Genomic DNA, 26158 nt, shown 5'->3' with positions numbered 1-26158 from the left:
CTCATTCCGCCCATGATGACCATAGGGAGCTTCTAGGGAACTCTAGGCATAAGGGCGGGCTACGAAACATCTAGGAAAAGTTCCCGAATTCCTTTACCCTAAACCTGGTCTTTTGGTTTTGAGACTTCATAATTGACTTGTGAACTCATTAAAATGTCATGTGTAGCTGTTTACAAACATGATAGGATGATGTGTATGATGACGTGGTGTTTGCTCCCGTTCTCTTTCCCTTCATGTTTGGACTGCCAATCTAAGGGGCCGAAATTCTGGTCGGCATTCCCATTCCAAGTAACTATGACCAAAATGTCACGAGGGTACTATGGGTGTGAGTGAAAAGAAATATCCTCCATGATCTCACTCCTTTGTGAAGAATCTTTCCTAGCAGTAGCTGTTCAGGAGGATATCTGAATCATGCTCTAGGTGGCCATGAGGTGTAAACTATGTCATACCAAATGATACGGAGAGACTAGGCTACATCAATGGCCTCTATGCATCTAAATCTCCTAGTCATCCCTACTGAGGCCAAGTCTTTATCCAATGAGAGAGAGGAGATCTGCCCCACTGTAAAAACTAGCAATTATCTCACATGTTGAGCCCACGGAAGAAGAGTTACACCTACCACATCAAAGCGATTAACCTCGGGGTAGCCCCTGTGTGAATCCCTAGTGTGATTTTGTAGGAGGTTTTAACAGGATTTATCATAATTCTTTGTATTTTGGTCATATTTATAGTGATTCACTTTTTAATCCCCCTCCCAAACAAAAAAAAATACGGTGCAGAAATCTACAGCAATAGGTTGCCTCGTGGTTAACGGCTGTAAACTCAACAAAGTAGTCCAAATCCTGTCTTTTGATAGGGGCAACTCCATGACTGCAGAAGACACAACAATCTGTTTGGACATGCAAAATTATCTTGACTCAAAAGTGTGAGTGTGTCAGGTCCACGACTTCTCCAACAGTGCAGTTTTCACACATGATTGTATGGAACTCCACATGTTTGATGTATCCACAAATTACCAATAGATCTTTTGTCCAAAAAGATGCAGACATGTTGATTTTGTATGTTTCCCGACTAGATCGCTGCAGAAATTGGAAAAAATTAATCGCAAGGGAGCTTGCAAGAATGCCAAGATTTAACTCCCGTGTTACATGGCACTTTTGATACCACTACATAACATACCTCTCGCTTCGAATCCAGAAAATGGAAAAAGTCACATCTATCTGTAGGCTTGATCACAGATTTCTCATTTACATCACTTGCAGGACAAGAAGCGAAGGAAATCCAGAAATCCACCTCTTGACTGAAGGTTTATTGAAAAGTTGATGTCAGATTACAATATCCCCATATTTGAAGCTTACTTTGTCTATTCAGCAGCCAGATGATTTGAGTTGACCACCTGTTTTTAACATTTGGGCAAGTGGCTACAAAAGTAAGTACAACAGACACATCCAGTCACTTAGAGAGACCTGGTACTGACTATATAAAATATCAGTATGGCAGTTTACCAACACAGCTGATGTACTCCAAGACAGCATATAGAAATATTGGGGAACAATTTCACAAAAAACTGGGAAAAGGAACAAAACAAACACAGGACATCACTTCAAATCAGCCTGAATAAAAACTAAACCAAGCAGACCAAACTAATGGGCTGTATCTTAGAGAGACCATCACCTTGAATATTCCACAATCCTTTTGGATCATTTCGCTACTGTGGAAAGGCCACTAGCTTGAAAACACCTCATGGAAGACAAGATCATTGACAACAGCCACAGGATCACACAGAAATAGTGCTCCTTTCAGTGACACAAACAGATGAGCCTTTCTGACCAATATGTTGCACCCCAAACCTTCGCAATGAATACAGATCGACTCCTGCCTTGTGTGCAGCCATCACACCTAGGGCTTCCCAATAGTTGGCAACACGTACCTGTTCATCGACAATCCACATATCATCTCTATCTCTCTCTCTCTCTCTCTCTCTCTCTCTCTCTCGTGTGGTGTGTAGGAAAGGAGCAGGCTATGGCGAAATTTGTCTACCAGGCTCTCTAGAGCTCAGCCCTGCAGCGCTTCCCTTCTAGGTGTCCTCAGCCTTCGTCTGGACCTGGCTTCTATTGCAACTTGTTCTGAGGTCTACTGTCCTGCTGCGACCTGCACTTTGACTTGCTTCCCTTGCTTTTCCCTTCTCAGGCCTCGGTGCTGTCAAACGACTTCCTTGGTTTTCTGTGCACAGCTTTCAATAACTCCCACTGCCATGTGCCTCTGCACAGGTCAATCCCTGGTCTGTGACCTCTCTACAACTGTTTCACCACCCTCTTTTTGCTCTGTTTTTGCTGCAGCCTCCTGCGTGCGTGCGTGCCTCTGTGTGTGTGTGTGTGTGTCAGTGGGCTGCCTTTCTACAAGATTTCCTCAGTTTTGTGTGCTGTTTCCTGCGTTCATCTGATTTTCGCTGCCTTGTACAGCTTCCTTGCTCTAGGGCTTTCTGCCTTCTTTGTCTGTTCATCATCCAGGGATGTCAATACACCTTTCCTCCTCTTGTCTTGCTGTAATACTGCGCTGTTTTTGCTAGCTTTTTACCTCTTCAAAATTCTGAGTTTATAGGCTTTTCCTGCCTCATTGTTCATAGTTCTAGGTGTGAGTCTCCATACTTCTATTTGAGGGGGTTTTGTTGTGTTCAAATGGCTCCCAATCAGTTCGTAAAAACTTATACCAAACAAGTGTAGCTCAGAACAAAAAACAAAAATATGCCATGGGTCAGGATGACCCCACTCATGTCTCGCATGAGGCGCAATTGCTGCGACGCCAAAAATTAATATTTTTTATTTGGCATTGGTATTGTTTTCTTCTATGTTTGATAAGAGTTTGAGTATCAAGTGATAGCCTAGCGGCTCTCACTTATTTCTATTTTCTAAGATATTATATGGGATTGAGAGGATGAGTGGAATGGATCATTGTAAATACCATAGGTATGAATTATAAATACCTTGGTATGGGGTGAGAATTATTTGTGTATAGAATATTGTGGGGTTTTCAGAAATTAAGAAGAGTGAGTCATATAAAGAGGTGGGCTCATGTCCATGTGTTCCAATAATATAAGAGAGGCCACATGCCAAGCGTGTGGAAGAAATGTGGAGGAGTGTGGAGTCAAGAGGAATTCTTCTAGAATTCCCGTGTGGAATACCTATGGACTCCATGTGAGGAGACTTTTGACTTTCTCAATATTTTAAGAGTCTTGAGCATCTTTTAATGGAACACATGGTAAGAGTAGCCAAAAAGGACATGGACGGTGACATACAGGCTTATTTGATTGATGGGAAAAAGAATCTACAGGCAGCAAATGTAAATGGGTAAAGAGGGGTGACAAAATCTCTATAAAAGGAGCCCTCCTCTCCCTTGTCCATCATCTCTTCCACAATTAGGCCTCATGTTGTTGTAGCTCTAGTCTCCTCAAGCCTCTTCCATGAGCCTTCTCTCCCACTTGTAGATATTCTCTTATGTAACTCTTGAGTCCATCTCTCTCCAGTTCATTCTCTCTCTATGAGTAGTCTTGGAGCTTTCGCTTCCTCTTGTACGTATGAAACCTCTTCTTCTCCCTTGTGTTTGTAGTATTTTGAGTTGCATTGAAGTGGAGTCTCACTCTATTTATAACGAAGGTCACTTCAGGTTCTCTCTCTTGAGTGTCTCTTTCCTTTTTCCATTGTTTTCTCTTCCAAAGCGCTCAGAAGTGTTGTCTATTCAGCTACTCATTGCGCATACATGGTTTATCTATTTCCAAAGCCATAAAGGGAGCTCTTCCTTTCCTCCTAGGCGATCTCTATGGGACTTAGATCGTTGATGAAGTCTAAGCATGGAGGTAGTATTCTCCCAAGTCGGCACCAGTAGTAGAAGTAGGTGTTATTCATGACAATTTGACCCCCTGTCAGTATTTTACTCATAACTTTTTGCTCGGTCGTCCGATTTGGACAAAACTTATATCAGCATGAAGCTCTCTTCAAGGAGCATCATCATCCTATGTCTTCAATTATTGTATTAGATTTCAGACCAAAAATCTATGACTCTCTATGTGTGACTGTTTCTTTTTCATATAGTTTTTACCCCCGTCCAGTAAACTGTCCGTATCTTTCCGACCGCTTCTCTGTTTCTTAGAAACTTATATCAGAGCGAAGCCCATTTCAAGGTGCATCTGGATATGTGTTTCAATATTTTATATCATGTCTCTGCTGAAAGTTATGGGTCTCTATGTCTTATGACAGTTTGGAGAGTGTTTTGAGCTAAGTGTAAAGGTGTCTATAAAGGAGGTTCAATACTTTCACGGAACCTACCCATCCGACCCAATCAGCCCCTTCAAAACTCCTCGATATATATCAGTTCATGTCATGTTGAGCCACAAGATCTTTCAACAACGTATCGCTCTTCTCTTTGGCGCAGACCAACTTGCTAAGATTATGGCCTCCGCTGATCCTTTCCTTCTCCCTATGCTTGAGTACAACATCACTTGGGATGTTACCATCTTCATTCTCATCTAAGGGAGGAAAGTATAGTGTGGTCTCTTGGTATAAAAGCTTCTTTTTAATGTCCCTTTCCCAATGATAACTATCTCTATCAACTCAGTTCGAAAGCAGTAGGAAGTAAAGAGGTGTATGAAGTTTATTCCCCCAACTTCATGTCACATCTTTTGGTGGAGACGCCGGGTACGTTTGTATTGGATTAATCCCACCTTACTGAACAGACTCGGGTGTACTTGATTGCATGTTATGCCTAGTATAGACATGTGTTTTCTGATATGATAAAGAAGATGCCTGAAAGAACTCCGTTAGAAGAGATTGCAGCCCGTTTAAGAGAACTAGAAGATTGTAAAGGTGATGCTCAAGCTATTCGCACGGTCATTATGATCATATCCTTTATGTTTGCACTCTTGAATATGTTGGTGAATTGACAACGCCGGTAACATGCACAATGATAAATTGGGGATTGTTTCATGCACTAGGACCCTGTGGGCTAGTTTAAGGGCAGGAAAGAAGGCTGGATAAGCCTGGGCCATTGGCTGGAAGCCACGTGGCCAGGCAACAAAGGCCTCCAACTGAAGCCCTGAAGGGCATTTATAGAGCCCCCCCATCCAGTTGGCTGGTAGGGGGGATTCCGGTCGGCTGCTAGAGGCTGGCTGGTCAGCCATTTTGAAGGGGGCCCTTGGGGCCTCCAAAGGCATCACTTGGATGCAGCCCTGAGAGGAGCAGAAAGGAGCAGCATGTAGCCTTCCTTGGGCCTATATGAAGGAGGTGAAGGAGGCACAAAGAAGCTGCAAACTTAGCTAACAAGGTGCTGCCCACCTCAGCTGACTACCTGGGCAGTAAGGTGGAAGGATCACTGGAAAAAGAGTCTACATAAGCTCAAAGGATCATGCCGGCTTAGAGATCTAGAGGTGCCAGGCAGATAGGAGGAGTTTTGGTAAGATCGGAGGACCACAGTTTGGTGGGACTCTCTTTTGTATTTTGTCCAGTTTGGGACGGACAGAAATATATCATTGTTGCTTCTATATTTGTCTTGGATGCACTGTCTATTTACTGGCTTGCACACACATCTATGGTTGTGAAGTACACACAAGTTAAGAAGTTTGATTCCACAGTGAAACACTTCCGCATGTGATTTCTGGGCCCATCTATCAGCCTTCCGCTGCTGTGGGATACCCTCTGGTGGGATTTTCATTTCTAACAACCTCACAATGATTGAGTGGGTTGGCTTTCAAAGACTATAGGTCATGATGCTCTCTTGCATGATCTGTGGGGAGAGATGCACTCTAGGTTAGCAGGGTGCTCGACCAATCCCAAGGCAAAGGCATGTCACCACCATCTTGCCAGGGTACCGGGAAGGTCAGGTGAACCTATCCATTTCATTTTGAAAACATGAAACGAAATGAAACAAAACCTATCAAAACGACAAAACAGCGAATACAGACGAAACGAACTTTCTTGTGACAGTGCTTGATTGTGTACATGTAACATCCGAGCACTAAGCTTTCAGACCCGACAGAGTTTGGTGCTGGAAGGAGAGGAAAGACTGAGTGCAAACAAGAGCTAGAAGAAGGCCATGCCAATTCGGGGGGGGTAGAAGGTGATTCTTTGGAGAAGGTGTTGCAAGGCATGGACAGCAAGGAACTGCTGAGAACGCGTTGCAGGTGGCAAGCATTGGAGCAACCTCTTCTCCTTCCCACATTCTCTTCTAGCCTCCTCTCTTCTTTCCCAAGCTTCCTATCTCTTCTTCTTTTGTTCCCCCCTTTCACAAGAGCTACTTCTCCAACCCCTCTGAGATGGCAACTTTACTCGAGATGGCTAAGAACCAGATCAAGATCTCCATTCTACCCGCCTTTCCCATTGACCATCAGTTGGATGGCGGCAACTACGGGGTTTGGAGAGTGATGGTGGAGTTTGTACTTCAGTCTTATGACTTGGCTAACTTCATCCTTGTGAGCGTTACCAAGCCAAATCCGCTTGCACAGAACCTTGGGATCCTTGAGCACATGGAAGCCGAGACCTTGGCCCAGCTCTGGGATTGGGTAGATGCACACGTCCGTTCCTTTATTTTCTTGACCTCGAGTTATCAACCACGTCAATGACATGATGTATGGGAGCACTTGGCCTCCCTCTACAACGGATTCTGCTGGATGAAGAGGGCCTCCATCGAAGTGCAGATGAGAGTGTTGAATCCCGCCAAGTCAGCCATGATGTGGGAGCACATCAACAAGCTTCAGGCACTTCAGCAAGAGGCTCTCCAGGCAGGGAAGGAGATCTCATCCGAGGACATGGCCATCACGCTGGTGTCTCATCTTTTATCCCAAAATTCAGCTTTCTATTCTTCTCTTATCACTAGTGGGAGGTTGAACGCTCTCACGTGGAAAGAGCGCTTGATCATGAGAAACACTTTCAAACTCCTCCACAAGGAGGAGTTGCAAAGGCTTTGGCTTCCCATCAGAACCAAGGACGGAGCAAAGGTAAAGGGAACTGGAACTTCATTCTCATCCTCAAAGAAGACTGATGCAAAAAGAGAGGCCTTGAAGGCAGAACGTACATGCAACCATTGTGGCCAGAAGGGTCAATACTAGAGGAATTTCCCTGAGAAAAATCAAGGCCAGGGTATCGGTACCACTACTATAGCTATCATCACCGCCTTTGTTCATTTGCGGGTCCCAGATTCTTCATCTTCTTTGGGAGGAGAGGGGCTTGCCCTCAAAGTTGGTGAGACTAGGGGGTGGATCCTTGGTAGTGGTGCACCTCAACACATGATGCCATTCCTAGTAGAATTCCAAGGCTTACACTTGATGCCAGGTGATGGGTTCCTCAGCGACAGTGCCACAATTCCAGTTTGTGGAGAGGGAGGGCTCGAGACCATTCCGAATGGCAAAGGGGGAAGCAGTCCTCCACGCTCCAACGTATTGTTTATACAATCACTGGGCTTTCAACTGTTGTGCCAGACTAGCAACTGGGTACAACTCGATGGGCATTCCGTGGCCATCTTGGACGTTGTCACAGGATAGGTGATTTGGGCGGGAGAGTGGATCATGGTGTTTACAAACTCTCTATTCCAACTTCTTTAATAACAGTGGACAAGAAGGTGATGAGTGGAAGTTGGCTACAGATACACCACATCAAGCTATTCGGTACCAGACGGGGGATGGCTTGCCAACTGATGGCAATATGCAGAGACACTATTGTACCTACAGATGTGGGCAGAGGCATATGGAGTCGAGTACAAGGCACGCTTCCAATTTCACGACCACAAGAGTTAGTTCCCGCTAACTCGGATGGACCTATGCAGATAACCAGCTCGTGAGTAGAGATCCTATACATGAGCCTTTGTTCATTTGCGGGTCCTGGATTCTTCATCTTCTTTGGGAGGAGAGGGGCTTGCCCTCAAAGTTGGTGAGACTAGGGGGTGGATCCTTGGTAGTGGTGCATCTCAGCACATGATGCCATTCCTAGTAGAATTCCAAGGCTTACACTTGATGCCAGGTGATGGGTTCCTCAGCGACAGTGCCACAATTCCAGTTTGTGGAGAGGGAGGGCTCGAGACCATTCCGAATGGAAAAGGGGGAAGCAGTCCTCCAGTTTCCAACGTATTGTTTATACAATCACTGGGCTTTCAACTGTTGTGCCAGACTAGCAACTGGGTACAACTCGATGGGCATTCCGCGGCCATCTTGGACGTTGTCACAAGATAGGTGATTTGGGCGGGAGAGTGGATCATGGTGTTTACAAACTCTCTATTCCAACTTCTTTAATAACAGTGGACAAGAAGGTGATGAGTGGAAGTTGGCTGCAGATACACCGCATCAAGCTATTCGGTACCAGACGGGGGATGGCTTGCCAACTGATGGCAATATGCAGAGACACTGTTGTACCTACAGATGTGGGCAGAGGCATATGGAGTCGAGTACAAGGCAGGCTTCCAATTTCGCGACCACAAGAGTTAGTTCCCGCTAACTCGGATGGACCTATGCAGATAACCAGCTCGTGAGTAGAGATCCTATACATGAGCCGCTATATACTTTTGGGTTATCAAATTGCTAGCGAGGGGATCCGATCACTAGTTATACTATGGATGGTCCTTGTGAGCAGATTGCTTCCCCATTGTACTGAAACATGTGCAAGTTCATCAATTTGGTTGTGGCATACCAAATTGGCCCTAATACGTCCAGAGGGGGTGTCGATCTTGTTTGTGCACATGCGCCATCCAAAACGTTGTCACAAGACAAGTGGTTTAGGATCAGAGACGTGCTTACAAACTCTCCATTCCATCTTCTCTCATCATTGGATAGGACGGTGATGAGTGGAAGTTGGTTGCAGATACACCATGGCAAGCTATTCGAGCCAGATAGTGGATGGCTTGCTAGTTGATGGCGCAAGGACACTGTTGTACTTGCACATGTGGGCAAATGCATATAGAGTTCAGTACGAGGCCGGCTTCCAAGAAGACTTCATGACCACGGGAGTTAGCCCTTGCTGACTCAAGTGGACCTATGCAAACCACCAACTTGGGAGAAGTGATTCGGCAGATCCAAAGGGGGCGTCGTGTTTCGTAGAGCAACGGTTTGTACATGAGCCGCTAGACGCTTTTGGGTTAGCAGATTGCCGCTGAGGGGATCTGAGCTAGTTGTACCATGGATGGTCCTTGCGAGCAGATCGCTTCCCCATTGTACAGGACACGTGCAAGTTCATCAATTTGGCTGCGGCATACCAAATTGGCCCTAAGGCTTCCAAATGGGGTGTTGAGCTCATTCGTGCAGATGCCTTGGTACCCAAGATTGCGGTTCTTGTGGCACCAGCAGCATATGAAGGATTGTACGCCAATGGAATGATGTAGAGTGGGGAGAAGCTAGACTCAAGGAGATTGACACCAAGATTGGGAGCATGTGGCTCCGCATCCAAGGTGGTCTACTTGAGGAGCATACGCAACAGGATGGGGCTTTTGCTGACTGAACCCATGAGTATTCAATTCGCTGGTCTTCTTCAGCACCGATGAACCACGTAGCAAACCTATTTACCAAGCCGCCTCCACAACAGCTGCTTGGAGAGCTTTCCAGCTCTCTTGTGTTTATCCAACATCCACGAGCTGAGAGGGGGTGTTTGAGTTTGACATCTCCTATATGTACAATATGGCGCATTTTTCTTGCTATTTGAGTTTGCTTGGTGTGCTCTCAGTTTGCTGTTCACATTCCGCTGCACTTTCTTGACTTAGCTTATGCTTCTTTTGATCCACCTGTTTTTGAGCTCCTCACTTGGGTTCTCTTCGGGGAAATGTCATGATATGTTGATCCCCCTTGCATGATCCCCAATACCCTCATCTTCAAGGGATGAAAAGCAGTCGTATGCATCACACTACCACACACCAAGTGCCATTTATTGAACATCTCCCAAAGCCCTTCCATCTACCATACTTCCATTTAACAAACATCCTCAAGGCGCTCACGAGGTGGATGGCCAGATGAACAGAAAGGAGGCATGGAGAACTCTTTGATCGTGGCACAGGATTTCATGCCTCCCTTGTGTGAAAGCAGTGGATTTACCAATGAGGCAGCACAGCACCATCAATCACCATTGGAGGCCAAAGCCAGCATTGATCCATGGAGTTATCCCGTATAGTTGACTGCTTTCAAATTGTCTTGGGTTTTTGCTCCCATCCAATCCGGTTTAACTCTATAGACTTTTTCTTTTAGCATCTACGAGTATGATTCTTTGCAGGGCCTCGGTGAGAGAAAATTCGTGGATGATTTGACTTAAACAAAGATTTGTTGGAACGCCCTCTTATTAGAGGCATGAGCCAAGTGACATTGATATCTTTTGATATTAAGTAGCTAATAGCTTTCTATTAATTGTTGTACCACAGAAACCTCTAAAAGTTTTTAATGAAGTCACCACAACATTCACCACACACGAAATGAAAAACAAGCTAGATTCAAGCAACGTAGAGACATACCACATCCAAGTGTAGCTTCTCGGGTGTATCATCTAGAACTGTTTCATTCTCTTCTACCGCGATCAGCAGAGGCTGTGTCATTGCCACAACACACTTTGGCATCAATTCAAGGTAATTCAATTTCCAGAGAGCATGCCTCCAAACAAGGTAAGTTTGAATGCATACCTTATGTTTGCTATTGTTAAAAGCAAGAGTTCCAGAACCTCCACAAGCATTGATAGGAACAACCACACAATCTATATCATTTGTCCATATCGAACCTTGGAATGAGATGCCTTGTCCCACCATTTTATTTCTAACAATATATTGAGGAGCTCTGCTAAGGCCGGCAAGTACAGAAGGCAAGAATGTGTAGCCAATCTGTTAAAGGAACAGCGATGAAGACCAACGAAAAAAAGTCTTAATCCAAAGCTTTGCACAGTCTTCTGTTCTTGATTGATACATACATAGTAGTACATAGAAAAATTAAAATACCTCTTCCGCAGCTGATCGTGGAGAAACAGTTGGATCTAAAGGTAAGGGAGAAAGAGCAGGTGCATGTGCACAGGGGATTTGAAACCGTTCCACAACCATGTGACTAATAATTGCCTCAACACCCGCCAAGGCATCAACTCCCTGATTTACAAAATTAGAATTTAGACTGCAAAACAAGATACTGCATTTAAAATATAGAGAACAAATATATAAACACTCTCATCACAAATATCATTTTAAAACTGCTCTGTGGAAAAAATCATCCTCTAATTACAGTTAACAAGACTTTAAAACCTGTGAAAAAGTGTTAAAACTGCAAACCTACCTGACCCTGCCGATAGTCACTAATTTCCTCTATGCTATCATCCGGGAATCGAGCAACCACCGCAATTGCATTTACATTTGTCTGTTTCACCAAGGTGTCCACAGCTCTCATCAAAGAATCTGATTGAAGCAGCCTGCCTGTTGACTGACCCGTTTCTCTATCTATCCATTTCTCCACCTGCATACAACACTCTAAATTAACGAATACAGAACTATAATCAAAAGCTGGTTAACAAGCCACATTTTATAACTACTGAGGTATTCAAGTCGCATGGAAAACTCCTTTCTGAGCTGCTTGCCAAGTAAGAGACATAAACAGGAGTTTCAGCAGGTACAACATTTACTGTTATCTAAAACAATAAAGCATACCCCCAATGGCATATCGGTGACAATGTGTTCCACAATCATTACACCTAGAGATGCATGAGCTGCATCAGCGACTTGAAGATGCCGTAATTGCAAATCCCTTTCAATCCCCGAGTCTAAAACAAGTCCAATCTGCATGGCACGAATACATCCAAGAGTCAGAAAGTTTACAAGATTGGTTACCTGCTGTATTCCCCCTTTCTTTGATATCCTAGTGAAGGGAGCGGAAAGAAAGCACGTGTGAACAGGCACGTAATCAACATACGGGAATAGGGATCGCTCAATTATTATTCCTACTACAGGGCTGAAAGTCATATCTTTCTAGAAAAATGTTGCATCCCATGGCTCCTCATTTCCTCAAAATCTTTACTTGGGATCACACATAAGATTTTGTCTTTCTTTTGAACCAAAAACCAGGATACATTCCGAAGTTATCAAGGGGGTGTAGTCTCCAATAGTTACCAGGGAACAGGAACGTTCCAGAAATTTGAATGTCAGAACGGGAACGTTCCGGTAAGGGGGAACGGGGGAACGTGAACCAGAACACCATGTCATACACGACACGTAACCATATGACATAAAACTATGCTAGAAAACGAAAGAAACTAACGTTTTACAGCTTTAACCTTTCTATATAAGCTCTAAAATAGCCATTTGAAACTTTCAAAGAGCAAAACCAACCACCAAAAAAAAAAGGGGGGACGTTTAGTTCCGGCTTGCTTTCTAAAATGGCATTCCAGACATTCCGGATGTCGGAATGCCATGCCCTGGTAACTATGATAGTCTCTTCCCTAAAAATTCAAGGTGACATTATAGACAAATGCTTTAATGCTGAGGGAGGTAATTTCACAAAATGCTCTATAATTTGGAGTCCTGTAGAGTTTTGATAAGCTTTGAAAAAGATTTAGAACTAAGCTGTCCACTAGGGCACTGTGTAGACCAATCACTTACAGGCTGCCACACAAAGTTGTTGGCACACTGCCAATAAGCAGCTGGAAGGAGCCAATTTGGGGGATTATATAAAAACTGGATACCTCTATCCATGAGACACTACGAGATGCCTAGAGGCTGGATCTTATGAGAGCATTGCGATGCCTAGAAGACTTTGAAGAGCCCTCCTGACCATCTCCTAGAGATTGCGGAGAATTTGGAGTGAAATGGCTACCAATGTGGCTAAGAGCTAGCTTTATGTGAAATGGCTACCAATGTGGCTAAGAGCTAGCTTTAATGAGCTAGTTATAGTGATGCTAAATTGTCATCCTCAAGGAGCAGAGCTCTCCAATAGGGCACTGTGTAGACCAATCACTTACAGGCTGCCACACAAAGTTGTTGGCACACTGCCAATAAGCAGCTGGAAGGAGCCAATTTGGGGGATTATATAAAAACTGGATACCTCTATCCATGAGACACTACGAGATGCCTGGAGGCTGGATCTTATGAGAGCATTTCAATGCCTAGAAGACTTTGAAGAGCCCTCCTGACCATCTCCTAGAGATTGCGGAGAATTTAGAGTGAAATGGCTACCAATGTGGCTAAGAGCTAGCTTTATTAAGCGCCCACCACCAAAGCGACCCAGATATGCCAGGTAGTTATAGTGATGCTAAATTGTCATCCTCAAGGAGCAGAGCTCTCCAATAGGGTATCCGAATAACCAGAGAGAGCTTGGATCTGCTCAGCAAGCCACCTTGGATGAAATGAGACCAAGAACTACCGCCTATCCCTTTGAAGTAGTAAACCTACTCCAACTCAAAGAGCCACACAACCATCCTCCAAGGCATCTAACTTGTTGTGTTCATAGTCACATGAAAACCCGTTTCGTCCTCTTCGAAACCTCGAAACGCGAAACAGACGAATAGGACAAAACGCTCTCAACGAAACCTTTGTTTCACCCAAATCAAAATAAACGTTTTTGCCCCATTTTTTCTAGAATCCAAGGTGTTTATGTTTTGAATTTCCTTTAGTATCTTGACTTATATTTCTCTTTGTTCACTCTAACTTAAATATAACATATCTTTTTCTCCCTGTAAGGGTATATATTAAGTATCAATTCAAAACCTATCCATTTCGTACGAAAAGCTGAAACGAAACGAAATGAAACTTGTCGAAACGACGAAACAACGAAACAGATGAAACGTTTCTTGTGACTATGGTTGTGTTCCTTGCCATCTCCAAAGGCAATGTTGGATGATCTCTTGCGTGCCACTAGTGCAACGGTTGCAGAATCAAACATGCCTCATCTACTCAAGCCGTAGCCAATAGGAAGCTGTGACCAGCCTTAAAAAGTAAACACTTGATAATTGGACCACAAGTGCACCTTAAATTTGGAGGATATTTGGTGAGGGACTTCGTCATGAAGTGTAATGAAGGCCAAAAATTGGTCAAGTTGTTAAGGGTTAGGATTACTAGTTCTTGGGGGTCTTTGCAAGATAGAGAGGTCAAAGGGGATAAGGAGTTTTCCATGCGACTTGAATACCTCAGTAGTTATAAAATGTGGCTTGTTAACCAGCTTTTGATTATAGTTCTGTATTCGTTGATTTGGAGAAATGGATAGATAGAGAAACGGGTCAGTCAACAGGCAGGCTGCTTCAATCAGATTCTTTGATGAGAGCTGTGGACACCTTGGTGAAACAGGCAAATGTAAATGCAATTGCGGTGGTTGCTCGATTCCCGGATGATAGCATAGAGGAAATTAGTGACTATCGGCAGTGTCAGGTAGGTTTGCAGTTTTAACACTTTTTCACAGGTTTTAAAGTCTTGTTAACTGTAATTAGAGGATGATTTTTTTCACAGAGCAGTTTTAAAATGATATTTGTGATGAGAGTGTTTATATATTTGTTCTCTATATTTTAAATGCAGTATCTTGTTTTGCAGTCTAAATTCTAATTTTGTAAATCAGGGAGTTGATGCCTTGGCGGGTGTTGAGGCAATTATTAGTCACATGGTTGTGGAACGGTTTCAAATCCCCTGTGCACATGCACCTGCTCTTTCTTCCTTACCTTTAGATCGAACTGTTTCTCCGAATAACCAGAGAGAGCTTGGATCTGCTCAGCAAGCCACCTTGGATGAAATGAGACCAAGAACTACCGCCTATCACTTTGAAGTAGTAAACCTACTCCAACTCAAAGAGCCACACAACCATCCTCCAAGGCATCTAACTTGTTGTGTTCATAGTCACATGAAAACCCGTTTCGTCCTCTTCGAAACCTCGAAACGCGAAACAGACGAATAGGACAAAACGCTCTCAACGAAACCTTTGTTTCACCCAAATCAAAATAAACGTTTTTGCCCCATTTTTTCTAGAATCCAAGGTGTTTATGTTTTGAATTTCCTTTAGTATCTTGACTTATATTTCTCTTTGTTCACTCTAACTTAAATATAGCATATCTTTTTCTCCCTATAAGGGTATATATTGAGTATCAATTCAAAACCTATCCATTTCGTACGAAAAGCTGAAACGAAACGAAATGAAACTTGTCGAAACGACGAAACAACGAAACAGATGAAACGTTTCTTGTGACTATGGTTGTGTTCCTTGCCATCTCCAAAGGCAATGTTGGATGATCTCTTGCGTGCCACTAGTGCAACGGTTGCAAAATCAAACATGCCTCATCTACTCAAGCCGTAGCCAATAGGAAGCTGTGACCAGCCTTTAAAAGTAAACACTTGATAGGACCACAAGTGCACCTTAAATTTGGAGGATATTTGGTGAGGGACTTCGTCATGAAGTGTAATGAAGGCCAAAAATTGGTCAAGTTGTTAAGGGTTAGGATTATTAGTTCTTGGGGGTCTTTGCAAGATAGAGAGGTCAAAGGGGATAAGGAGGTACCATATAAGTACCCTCCCCTCATGTGCGATGTGACATGTAATCCTATCTAATCTCCCTCCTCCTTCCCCCTACTTGTAGCCTACACGCTCAGTCTCCCAATCTCTCTCTCTCTCTCTCTCTCTCTACCACCATTGTGCCGATAGACAAAGCAGGGAACCCCATGGATACAGGGAACTACCACACTCTTAGCGTCAATACTAGAGAGGGAGATCAGCGGCTACACAGAGGCACATGGGTAGCAGGCTCTAAGACAAGCACGATTCCAGAGACATCACTCCACCCTAGACCACATCTTCACCCTGCGGGCTATCATTGAGGAGGCAAAGTCGAGATCCCAAAAAGTCTACGCCTGCTTTATAGACTTTCGGAAGGCCTTTGACATTGTCCCACGATCTCGTATGATCAGGAGACTTCAAGAGAGGTAGATTCCAGAGGTCATCATCTAGGGGGTGATGAGCCTATAAGAGTCCGTCAGAGGGAGAGTTTGTGGCCCAGGAGGCCTATCAGATTGGGTTGAGAGCACGATCAGAGTGAAACAAGGATGCCCTTTCACTGACTCTCTTTGGGTTCTACATTGATGAGATCACATCCTTTATTGATCGTCTAGGAGGCGATGGATCACTGCTAGCTGATTTGATGATACAAATACTGCTATATGCAAATGACATAGTCCTCATATCATCTTCAGTAGTACGACAACGGACACATTTGGAGGTCCTAGAGGTGTTTTGCAAAGAGAGAGACTTGACAGTTAACCTTAGGAAGACCAAGGTTATGATCTTCAATAGCTCACGTGCAGCACTCTATCGAGTCTCGACATAGCTTCACTTACCGAGGTGAGACAGTGGAGATAGTGCAATCTTACACATACTTCGGGGCAGTCTTCATAGGGCCAATTTTCAAATGATCAATGTAGCAAGGGCACAACTCACACAAGGACAGGGAGCTTTGGCCTGACTAGAGAGTCAGTGCTTTCTGGCGTACTTCCAGGATGCCATGTATGCAATACCCTTTAAGGGAGGTGATCTCTCGGCAACAAATTGGAGGAGATTTGAGCAGGCTACAGGTGATTATGGGATCTAGGATGATTTGGAGTAAGCCATCAGTTCCCCATCAAATAGTACAAGCACCAATTGAGATTGATGCCATCTTTTAGACAGTGACATTTCTTCACAAAGTTTGGGCCTTACCTAACCAAAGACTACCAAGGCTAGCACTAGAGTCATCTAGACGTTTAGCAAAGCGAGGTCAACACAGCATGGTAGGCACGTGTATCCCTATGGTTGCCAATCTGGGTATTCAGATGGACCACCTTCCCCCCTTTCAGTACACCATGGATGCACCACCCAAGTTGATCCCATGACATGGGATTAACCTTATCATACGGTTAGATCTCCTCCTACTCCATACATCTTGGACTTTTGGGGGGAAGGGGGGACCAGGAGTTCCCCACCAAGATCCAATTCTATCATGACTACTTCTTGAGACTTTTGGAGGATGGACTCATCATTAGACCCCAGTACCTAGAGGACAAAGGAGTCTCACATGCACAGAGGATTGCCATTGGACAGATGCAGGTCTCGTCCCCACATCAGATGAGGATTGAGATGGGGAGAGTTGCAAGCATCTCATAGCACAGCAGATCTATAGGTTATGCACGCGGCACGAGAACATTGTTCCAAAGTTCTGCCCTTGCATTTACAGCACTCCTATGAGGTGCCATTGTTCTCATTATGGCTGCTAAGTCTAGAAGGCAAAGCTCCCAGGTATGCTCACCTAGTGAGCAGCAGTGACAGGCATTAGGTATGGTAAAGTTGTGGCCACATCCCCCACTATCATGCTTATGAATGTGTTGTGATGCATATCTTGTTCTTGCTGCAAAAGCTGCTGCTCCTCATTGTGTGTGAGTTTACTTTGGCATCCTTTGATATCATCTTTGTGGTCTTCGATATTTTCCCCTTTTATGGAGGCCATACAATGCTGGATACTCACCTCTTCAAAAACTGTCCTCAAAGTTTGCATGCCTAGAAAGATCGAGTGTAATTGCATCCACATCCTTATCTTCCTGTGCATCTTCATCAATATCACAGAGTTGCTCATCATTGCTTCGCACCTCATCTATCTTTCACCCATCAGGTCTGCTTCATTGTCACGGTTATGGAGGCGACTTTGAATATAGGCATTTCTTCCATTAGTGTGTGCTGAATTGCCAAGGCATCATCTGGAGCAATGTATCAGTCCTGCAAACTGATATAACAGCCCCCTTGCTGTCCATATTTGTTTCCATCATGTGGGCTGCTCTTTTTATCTAAGCAGGTATCCCCAAAAAACCCATTTGTATTTGCAGCTGTAATCGCCTTGAAATAATCAGATTTGTGTCCTGCATACAAAGGTATGTTCACTGGCTTTGAAGCATGATTTGGCTGTGTACTAGTGGGAGGCATAGGATGGCTTGGCTGCATTGGCTGTGTTACCCACATTTGCACATGTGCATTCTCCTCAAATGTTGGGGTGGCTATTTTTATCGGCTTGCTTGGCCTGTGTCATCACCCCTCTAGTAATCATAGCTCCATAAAACAGGTGGCTGCTCTATGGCATTTGTATCTCCACATTTAGCGTGGAATAACCCTAGGAATGACATCTTTGTCGGTTCTAACAGCTGAATGTGTAATGTACAGCCAACGTCATATATATCCCGACCTTGCAAGTTGTTTCGTGCTTGCAATGCACTAGCCTGTGAGGCATAGTGTAGTTCAGCTTGTAGACACCTGAAATTTGATGCATGACAATCTTCTCAATAAGCCCAAAAGGGGGAAATACTTTATGTAACACATCCAATGTAATAGGGTACAAGAGGTTGTAGATGGTAATCGAAAGAGTTCCCTTGGACTGAAATCCTGCATTGCGTGCAACGTCTGCTATAAAACCTCGGCGTGGTATAGAGAATGCATTCTTGTTGTCTAATTGGACCCCAAGCTAGGGTATAGGCCGCTTGCCTTTGTCCGGTAATGCATGTGCGACAACCTGGCCAATCTACTGAGACTATTGACTAATCATCTGATGTCCCAACTGTAAAGATGTATCCTGCTGGAGCATGGAGGAGAATGCTGCAAGGAATTGAGTTTGAACAACCCGAGATGTGCCTGAGTGGTAGTAGGAACATTTGTACCACTAGTGGATGCACCCACTGTGGAAGGCAAGTGCTCATGCTGAGCAGCCTCATCACTGTCATCAAGTGACTCAAGAGGGGGACGTTGGGGTGCCATGGTGAATTGCCACGGGAGAGAGAGGAAGCTTGAATGTATGGCTTTCCCTGCAAAGAAATTCCCAAACTGATATAGTGTGTAGAACCAGGAAAATGTCAATGGAGAAGCTCAAGAGAAAGGTCAGCGAAGCTGCAAAATGTGGCCCAAATAAGCCCGAACGGGGCTGGGAAAGGCCCCGAAATGGCTGTGAGAAAGCAGCTAGAAAAAGTTTTTTTCCTTTTTTTCTTTTTGGGGGGGGGGTGGTCCTAAGTCACCTAAGATAGTTATGACAGCCCTAAACTAAGACTACTAGGACTGTTAGGACACTGAATTAGGCTAACCTAACCCAATTGCTTAACCCTAGTTAGCACTAACCTAACCTAGCCTTGAGTTAATCTCACCCTAGTTAAGTTGATCTAACCTAACCCCAACTAACTAACTTGACCCAAATTAACTAAGCCTAACCAAACCTAAACTACACCCTAACTAGTAACCTAGCCAACCAAACTAACCCATGTTAGACTAACCTACGAAACAAACCTTGTAGGCTAAGGTTTGCAGGGCAGAAATGGGAAGTAGGGAGGCGGAGGCAACACATGTGCGTGGACGGTGGCGTAGGTGGAGCAACGAAGGGTGCATGGCACTAGCGACGGGTGCAGGGCTAACGCTGATAGCATGAGGTGATGGACGACGGATTTGGGGAGTGGCTTGCATGAGGCGACAGACGACAGATTTGGGGAGACGGTTTGCACAGTGACGCGACTGCGGGTAGGGGTTGACGATCAACCACGAGCACGTCACAGGCGTAGCTCCATGGTGGCTTGGTGTCAACGGGCCTGAGAGTCACTGCGTGAGGTGGGGCTGTACAATGCTTGCGTGGTGCAGTTCTTGCATGCCAGGTCGGATAGAGATGCGTAACCTCCACAAATGGCCTACGGTCCTGCTTTACCAAGCTAAGGGAATGGCTACGTAGAGGAATAGGGCTTGTGCCAATCTAGCAATGGCACTAAAGGGCAATAAACCATAACTATCTTAGCATTCACACCTTCTACAGCCACGTTGCATCATTCCCAACCACTTCCATTAATTAACTGTCACTAAAAAACACTTAGAAATGAACGGAAAATAACTGAATGGAGGCTAGAATGCCCCTTCTCAATGAAACATCACACGAGACACCACACTGGCCCCAAATACCTTGGTGCCCCTTTTGGTATTAATTTATTTCTTCAAAAGTGGAATTCTGCTTTACAACAAGGGCGCACCCGTATACTGTTCTGCTTGCATTTTCCACTACCAGAGCCAACACTTGCCCTCTGCCTGCACCCAATTCCAGTGCACCACTAGTACTCCAAACAACAAAATGCAAAGCAACAAGCTTCCAAGATAGTAAAATCAAACCTGAAAGAAGTCAGAATGTCCATACCCGCTTTCCATGAGAGAGGGATAGACTGCGGGAGATGTTTGTGGTCCTTATGTGAGTGTCCACCTGAGGTTGAGTCTGTCAAGTCGTGCACTTTGGCTCTCTACTATGTCTAGTTCCCTGTTTCTGCTGGCTCAGGTCACTGAAGAAAAAGTCTATAATCGTCCTCTGGCTGGGCTCTGAAGGTCTCATGCTGCTCAGCCCCTAGCCCCTAGCCCCTAGCCCCGCCACCTCCTTCAGCCCTCCCGGGCATATGCAAGAAGAATGGCGAAAGGCGAAAGGGAAGAAGGATGAATGGGAAAAAGAGAAAGAGGCATGGGAAGATGAGAAGGTCAACCTCAAGGACAATGCAGGCCATGGGGACAGAATTACAGCAATTGAGAGATATGCAGGGGGTACCAGAAGGTACGTGCAAAGCAATGGAAGAGATGCGAGCCGAGAATGAGATGCTTAAGAAGGAGATAGCAGCGCTACAGACAACCATACAAGGGAAGCATGCTGAGTTCACACAGCAAATCACTAAAGGTAACGTAGACATACTAGAATGGAAGAATGTGGTTAAGAAGGGTACGGCAGCCCCCAAGAAAGAGATCATCTCTGAAGCCCTAGAGGAAGAGAAAAGGAGGAGCAGCAAGGCATTGAATGTCCTGGTCAGAGGCCTAACAGTTAGAGACACCCCTATGTCCGATGCTACGACCTTGTTCACCAAAATGGTAGTCAACCTCACATGCAAGACAGCATGGAGGGTTGGTAAAGCTGAAGCTCCAACAAGACCACTCGTAATGAAATTACGAACAGCTATGGACAGGTCCACTCTCATGAGCATGAGGGCAACCCTAAAAGGGACCAGAATATTTTTGGATGACGATCTCATGCTGTTGCAGCAGGAGCATCAGAGAGAAGGGATGGACGGGCTATGGCAGCAAGAGAGGCAGGGAAATGGGCTGCCTACAGAGATGGCAAAGTGATTATTCGAGAAAGAGTCGACAAAGGAGACAAGGGAGAAGGGAGAAAGGGGAGAAAGAAGAGGGTGAACTATGACGGTGCCAGAGCCGGGAGAAGAGTGCATAAAACAAGCTGAGTATGGCTGTATGGAACTGTAATGGCACACTTTGGTCCAACCCAGGTGGCTTCTCGGAGACATACACAGGCAGAGACATCATCTTCTACACTGAGACACATGAGAGCCTAGAGAGAGGGCTGCCCACAGTGATAGGATACGCCTGGGAGTCTGCTCATAGGAAAGAAATGAGGAGAGATAGTGGGGTACGAGGCTCTGGAGGTGTAGCTGTCCTTTTCAAAACACACTTGAGGCCACTCATATCTGTGGTACGGAGAGAGGACCATGCACGTCAAATGTGGATGCAAGTGCAGCCACTAGATGCCCGACCTATCTTCATTGCAGTATGCTATTTCCCTCCACACACGTCATCATATGCCCATGATGTCACTACAAAGGGGCACAGCCCTTATGAAACGATACATGAGGATATCATAGAGTTCTCCAGACAGGGAGACACCCTCCTTCTGGGGGATTTCAATGCAAGGACAAGGGACAGGCAAGTGGGCTTACTTGACTTCGCATATGAGAGAGATCCCCACATGATGCCAGAGTTAGATGCAGTAGAACTTGGGACTCAGAGACTCTCTGCAGATACTTCGCATGTGACAGCATACGGGCGACACCTGCTTGAGTTGGGAGCTGTCCACGACCTCATCATCTACAATGGCCTTCAGAGATGGCCATCATCTAAGGGATTCACATGCTTCCCACATGGAGGTGGGACTAGCACAGTGGACTACCTACTGGGCCCACTGGCTTTTGTCTCACGGATACATGACCTCACCATTACCCCCCCCCCCAACTTGGAGCTGACCACTCATACCTGGCCTTCGATGTTCTTGTTACTACACCAGGCATAGGGAGAGTTCCTACCGCTACCCTTACCCAGATCCACTTTGACCGTGCTCTTGATCCAGTGTATGTGTGCCACTTAGCCAGAGAGCTTCCGACCTTATTGGAGGCTGATCTAGACCTCGCCCACGCCTCCACTACCTAGTTTGATGATGAGTGCAGAGAGATGGGAGCCCACCTCACACGGGAGCGAGCCTTGGGTCAGTTGACGCCACACGAGGCACACAGGATATTTCAGCGGCTGACACGCCGCAAGAGACAAGCCTTCCTCACACATAGGATGCCCAGGCCCACTATTTGTCATCTATTCACTACGCAGAATGTGCAGGCTGCACTTCGCCAGCTCCACAATCAAAAAGCACAGGATCACGAAGGCCTTCGGACAGAGCACTTCGCACATGGGCAGGAGGTCCTAGCACCGATCCTTGCACATATGTTTAACCTTGCACTTTGCCACGGCTTCCCACCAGCATGAAGCACCACTACTATCGTACCAATACACAAAGCAGGAGACCCCATGGACACCGGGAACTATCGTACCCTCATAATTGGCCACACACTGGCCAAGATCTATGGATCGGTGCTAGAGAGACAGATCAACAGTCACACAAAGGCATGGGGGCAACGAGCACTAGGGCAGGCAGGATTCAGGAGGCAGCACTCTACTCTGGACCACATTTTTACTCTAAGGGCTATCATTGAGGAGGCGAGGTCCAGACATCAAAAAGTCTACACATGCTTCGTAGACTTTCGAAAGGCCTTCGACACGGTTCCATGATCCCGCATGATCAGGAGACTACAAGAGCGGCCTATCAGAGTGGGTCGAGAGCACCATTGGAGTGAAGCAGGGCTCCCCTCTCTCACCGACTCTTTTTGGACTCTACATTGATGAGATCACATCTTTCATAGATCGCATAGGTGGTGAGGGCTCATCACTAAAAGAGAGAGGTCTGACGGTCAACCTTGGGAAAACTAAGGTTATGATCTTCAACAAGCAGTGACTAACCGACTTACTTTCACCTATCGGTTCGTGTAAGTCGGTTAGTCACTGCTTGTTGAAGATCATAACCTTAGTTTTCCCAAGGTTGACCGTCAGACCTCTCTCTTTTAGTGATGAGCCCTCACCACCTATGCGATCTATGAAAGATGTGATCTCATCAATGTAGAGTCCAAAAAGAGTCGGTGAGAGAGGGGAGCCCTGCTTCACTCCAATGGTGCTCTCGACCCACTCTGATAGGCCGCCTGGGGCACAGACCCTGCCTCTGACTGACTCATAGAAGCTCATCACACCCCAAATCAGTATCTCTGGGATCTGCATCTCTTGTAGTCTCCTGAGCAATCTTCACAGGACCCATCTTCACGATGAAACATGCAGCCCAGGCACGACTCACACGAGGGCGTAGTGCTTTGGCTAGACTAGAGCGACAGTGTTTCCAGGCGCACTTCCAGGATCCACCAACGAAGGGCTGGCTTTTCAACACACTAGTGCGGCCGACTGTCATGTATGCAGCACCTTTCTGGAGGTGTGATCTTCCGAGGACACATTGGAGGAGCTTCGAGCGGCTATAGGTGACGATGGGATCCAGGATGATCCGATGTAAGCCCTCAGTTCCACATGAGATAGTACAGGCAGAGTTCGCCATGACACCTCTCCAGGTTGATGCCATCTTTCAGACAGTGACTTTCATCCACAGGGTGTGGGACTTACCCCATTGGAGACTTTCAAGATTGGCCCTAGAGTCATTCAGACGACTCGCAAAGAGCCGGGCAGACACATGGTATGCACGCATATCTACATGGCTTGCCAGGCACGATATCCAGAGGGATAGACTTCCCCCCTTTCAATCTCCTGAGTTGATCCCGCAAGATGAGATCAACCGTATTACACGGTTAGACCTCCTCCAGCTTCACACATCCCAGACTTGGGGGGAGGACCAAGAACTCCCCACCAAGACCCAGTTCTATCGCGACCACTTCCTACGAGTATCAGAGGAGGGGTTCGTTATCAGACCCCAGTATCTCGAGGATAGAGGAGCATCTCATGCACTGAGGATTGCCATTGGTCAGATGCGGGTTTCATCCCATCAGCTGAGGATTGAGGCAGGGAGAGCAGCGGGTATACCTAGAGAGCAACGGATCTGCACGCTATGTACGTTGGGGGCGGGTGAGACAGAGGAGCATTTCCTTTGTGTTTGCCCAGCCTACTATGAGATTCGAGGACACTACCCGGAACTACCCAAGAGAGATTCTCATCGAGTGGGATATGTGAATCTATGTGTATCCTGGTGGGTCAATGAAACCCTCCGCTGTGATATGTAAGAAGTGATCGCTGTAGAAGCTAAGCTTCATTGGGAGTTTACTCGGTTCCAACCAGGTGCGAAAAGTGTGTAGCTATAGTAGATCCTCACGGATAACCTGGTTAACCTCGTGTGATAAGAGGGGAGAGAACGGAGCATCCATGCTTTACTCGAAGGGAGGTAGTCTATCCATGTGGAGCCCCAGTCGCTCAAACCATCTCTCTGTACATGCATACCAGCACCTCTGATCTCCTCCTGCTACAAGTGCCATGAAAGAGGATAGAGCTATCCATGGTAGCCTGCTATGCCCCGAGGTATAATCCCCATATTCCCTAACTCGGTACAGATATGTGATGACCTGAAATGCAGCATCTAGTTGTAAAGGGGGTGACCAAAACTCAGCCTGAATGATCTGGTGAGGAACGGATGACTTACCACGAATCATCCATGATAGCATGAGAACCTGTAGCTGCTCCACACGGGCCCACTCTGTATCCGACAAGTCTCGCCCCCAACAACGGCTGTCGTACATCCCCGCTGGGCGAGCCAAGGAGTCAAAAAGCAACCCCTTGGTGCGTGGATCCTGAAAGTGTGAGCGGAAGCACTGCCTCTCTAGCCTGGCCAATGAGGCATACCCTCTACTCAAGCGTGCCTGCATCGCGGGTCTCATAGTGAAGCTCGGTCCGGAGAAGATAACCCCAAGATAAGTGTATGATGACACTATCTCAACAGATGACCCCGCAAATGTGAACTGCTCCTGACGCATGATGACTTGAGATGTATTGAAGATCATGACCTTGGTTTTACCCAGGTTGACCTTCAAATCATGAGACTCACAAAAGGACTGTAGTGCGTCTAGGTGTCTCTAAAGCTCCTCTGCTGAGGAAGACAAGAGAGCCACATCATCTGCATAGAGCAAAATCTGGATCAACGTGCCCGCAAGAGAGCAACCTACACCCCCCTCTGTCTGCATCACTGTCTCAAGCTCGTCAATGTAGAGGCCAAACAAGGTAGGCGACAAGAGAGAGAGTGTTTGCAGAGTGTTTTTGTGGTGAAGATTTCATTGGTATGAGAGCTTAAGGGACCTCCCTGCCTTTCATGGTGGGAGCGATCAAGGGGAAAAGAACGCTTCTTGCATTTGATTTGCAAACAGGTGTGCAGATTGGCAGGATAGCACGAATAGAGCCACGTCCATTGCTTGCATAAGGCCCGCTAACATGCATGGGATGTGGCGTACCTAGCAAGCTAAGCTAGTAGTCAGCATGGGTTTACACGTTTCCTCGGAGAGAGAGGCCAGAGTAAATGATTACGTGACAATCGGGCGGAGAATCAGTGGCACACTGGCTACCCACAGGACAGAGATGCATGACGCGATGGACGGAGGAAATGGACAACGTTAATCCTTTGCGCAAAGTTCCAAATACTTCTGCCCACAATTATCCGAAGGAAGAACTTGTAGAGAGCACGGGTGCACGCCTGAAGATTTAGAGAAACCTTCGCACAACCATCAGCTTTGAGGTAGCGCAAGGTGTTTTTCAGCGATGACCAACGGGATGCCTTAGTCGAGATGACCACAATTCCGTTTGAGGGTCGTAAGCATTTCAGCAAGGACGGCGAGTCTTGTGGGCTTTTAGGAAAGCAACCAACACCCCTCCATGAGAAAGATCTTCTCACATACAGACCTTCACGTGCGCTGAAATCTTCACGTAGGCGCGAGCTGAGAAGAAACGCAAGATTGGCGAAGGCTCTCAACGCGACCTGGTTCTGGAGTTTTACTAACCGTACCCTGGTTAGTTTCTAGTACCTTGGTCAGTGCCAGCT

At 45.9% G+C, this 26158-nt stretch overlaps 1 protein-coding gene across 2 annotated transcripts in view; it reads right to left on the bottom strand.

Annotated features, from left to right (window-relative positions):
• Positions 1-944: 944 nt before the first annotated feature.
• Positions 945-26158, bottom strand: part of LOC147902264 (uncharacterized) — a 57254-nt gene continuing 32040 nt past the window's right edge. Inside the window, exons 4-10 of one of the 2 annotated variants that reach the window (XM_087374967.1) lie at positions 11635-11763; positions 11267-11443; positions 10942-11082; positions 10633-10827; positions 10468-10539; positions 1675-1930; positions 945-1421 (exon numbers count right to left, since the gene is read on the bottom strand). In XM_087374967.1, the coding sequence (XP_087231093.1) occupies positions 1778-1930; positions 10468-10539; positions 10633-10827; positions 10942-11082; positions 11267-11443; positions 11635-11763 (867 nt within the window). In that variant the 3' untranslated portion in view covers positions 945-1421; positions 1675-1777. The remainder of the gene's footprint in view (positions 1422-1674; positions 1931-10467; positions 10540-10632; positions 10828-10941; positions 11083-11266; positions 11444-11634; positions 11764-26158) is intronic. The other variant, XM_087374968.1, reaches the window with a different exon arrangement.

Source organism: Dipteris shenzhenensis, chromosome 5, assembly GCF_047967505.1.
Source record: "Dipteris shenzhenensis isolate YYH24624 ecotype China chromosome 5, Dip_SZ_1.0, whole genome shotgun sequence".
NCBI classification, from domain to species: Eukaryota; Viridiplantae; Streptophyta; class Polypodiopsida; order Gleicheniales; family Dipteridaceae; genus Dipteris; species Dipteris shenzhenensis.
The sequence above is the reverse complement of the archived record's forward strand: the minus strand, read 5'-3'. Positions and strand labels throughout refer to the sequence as shown.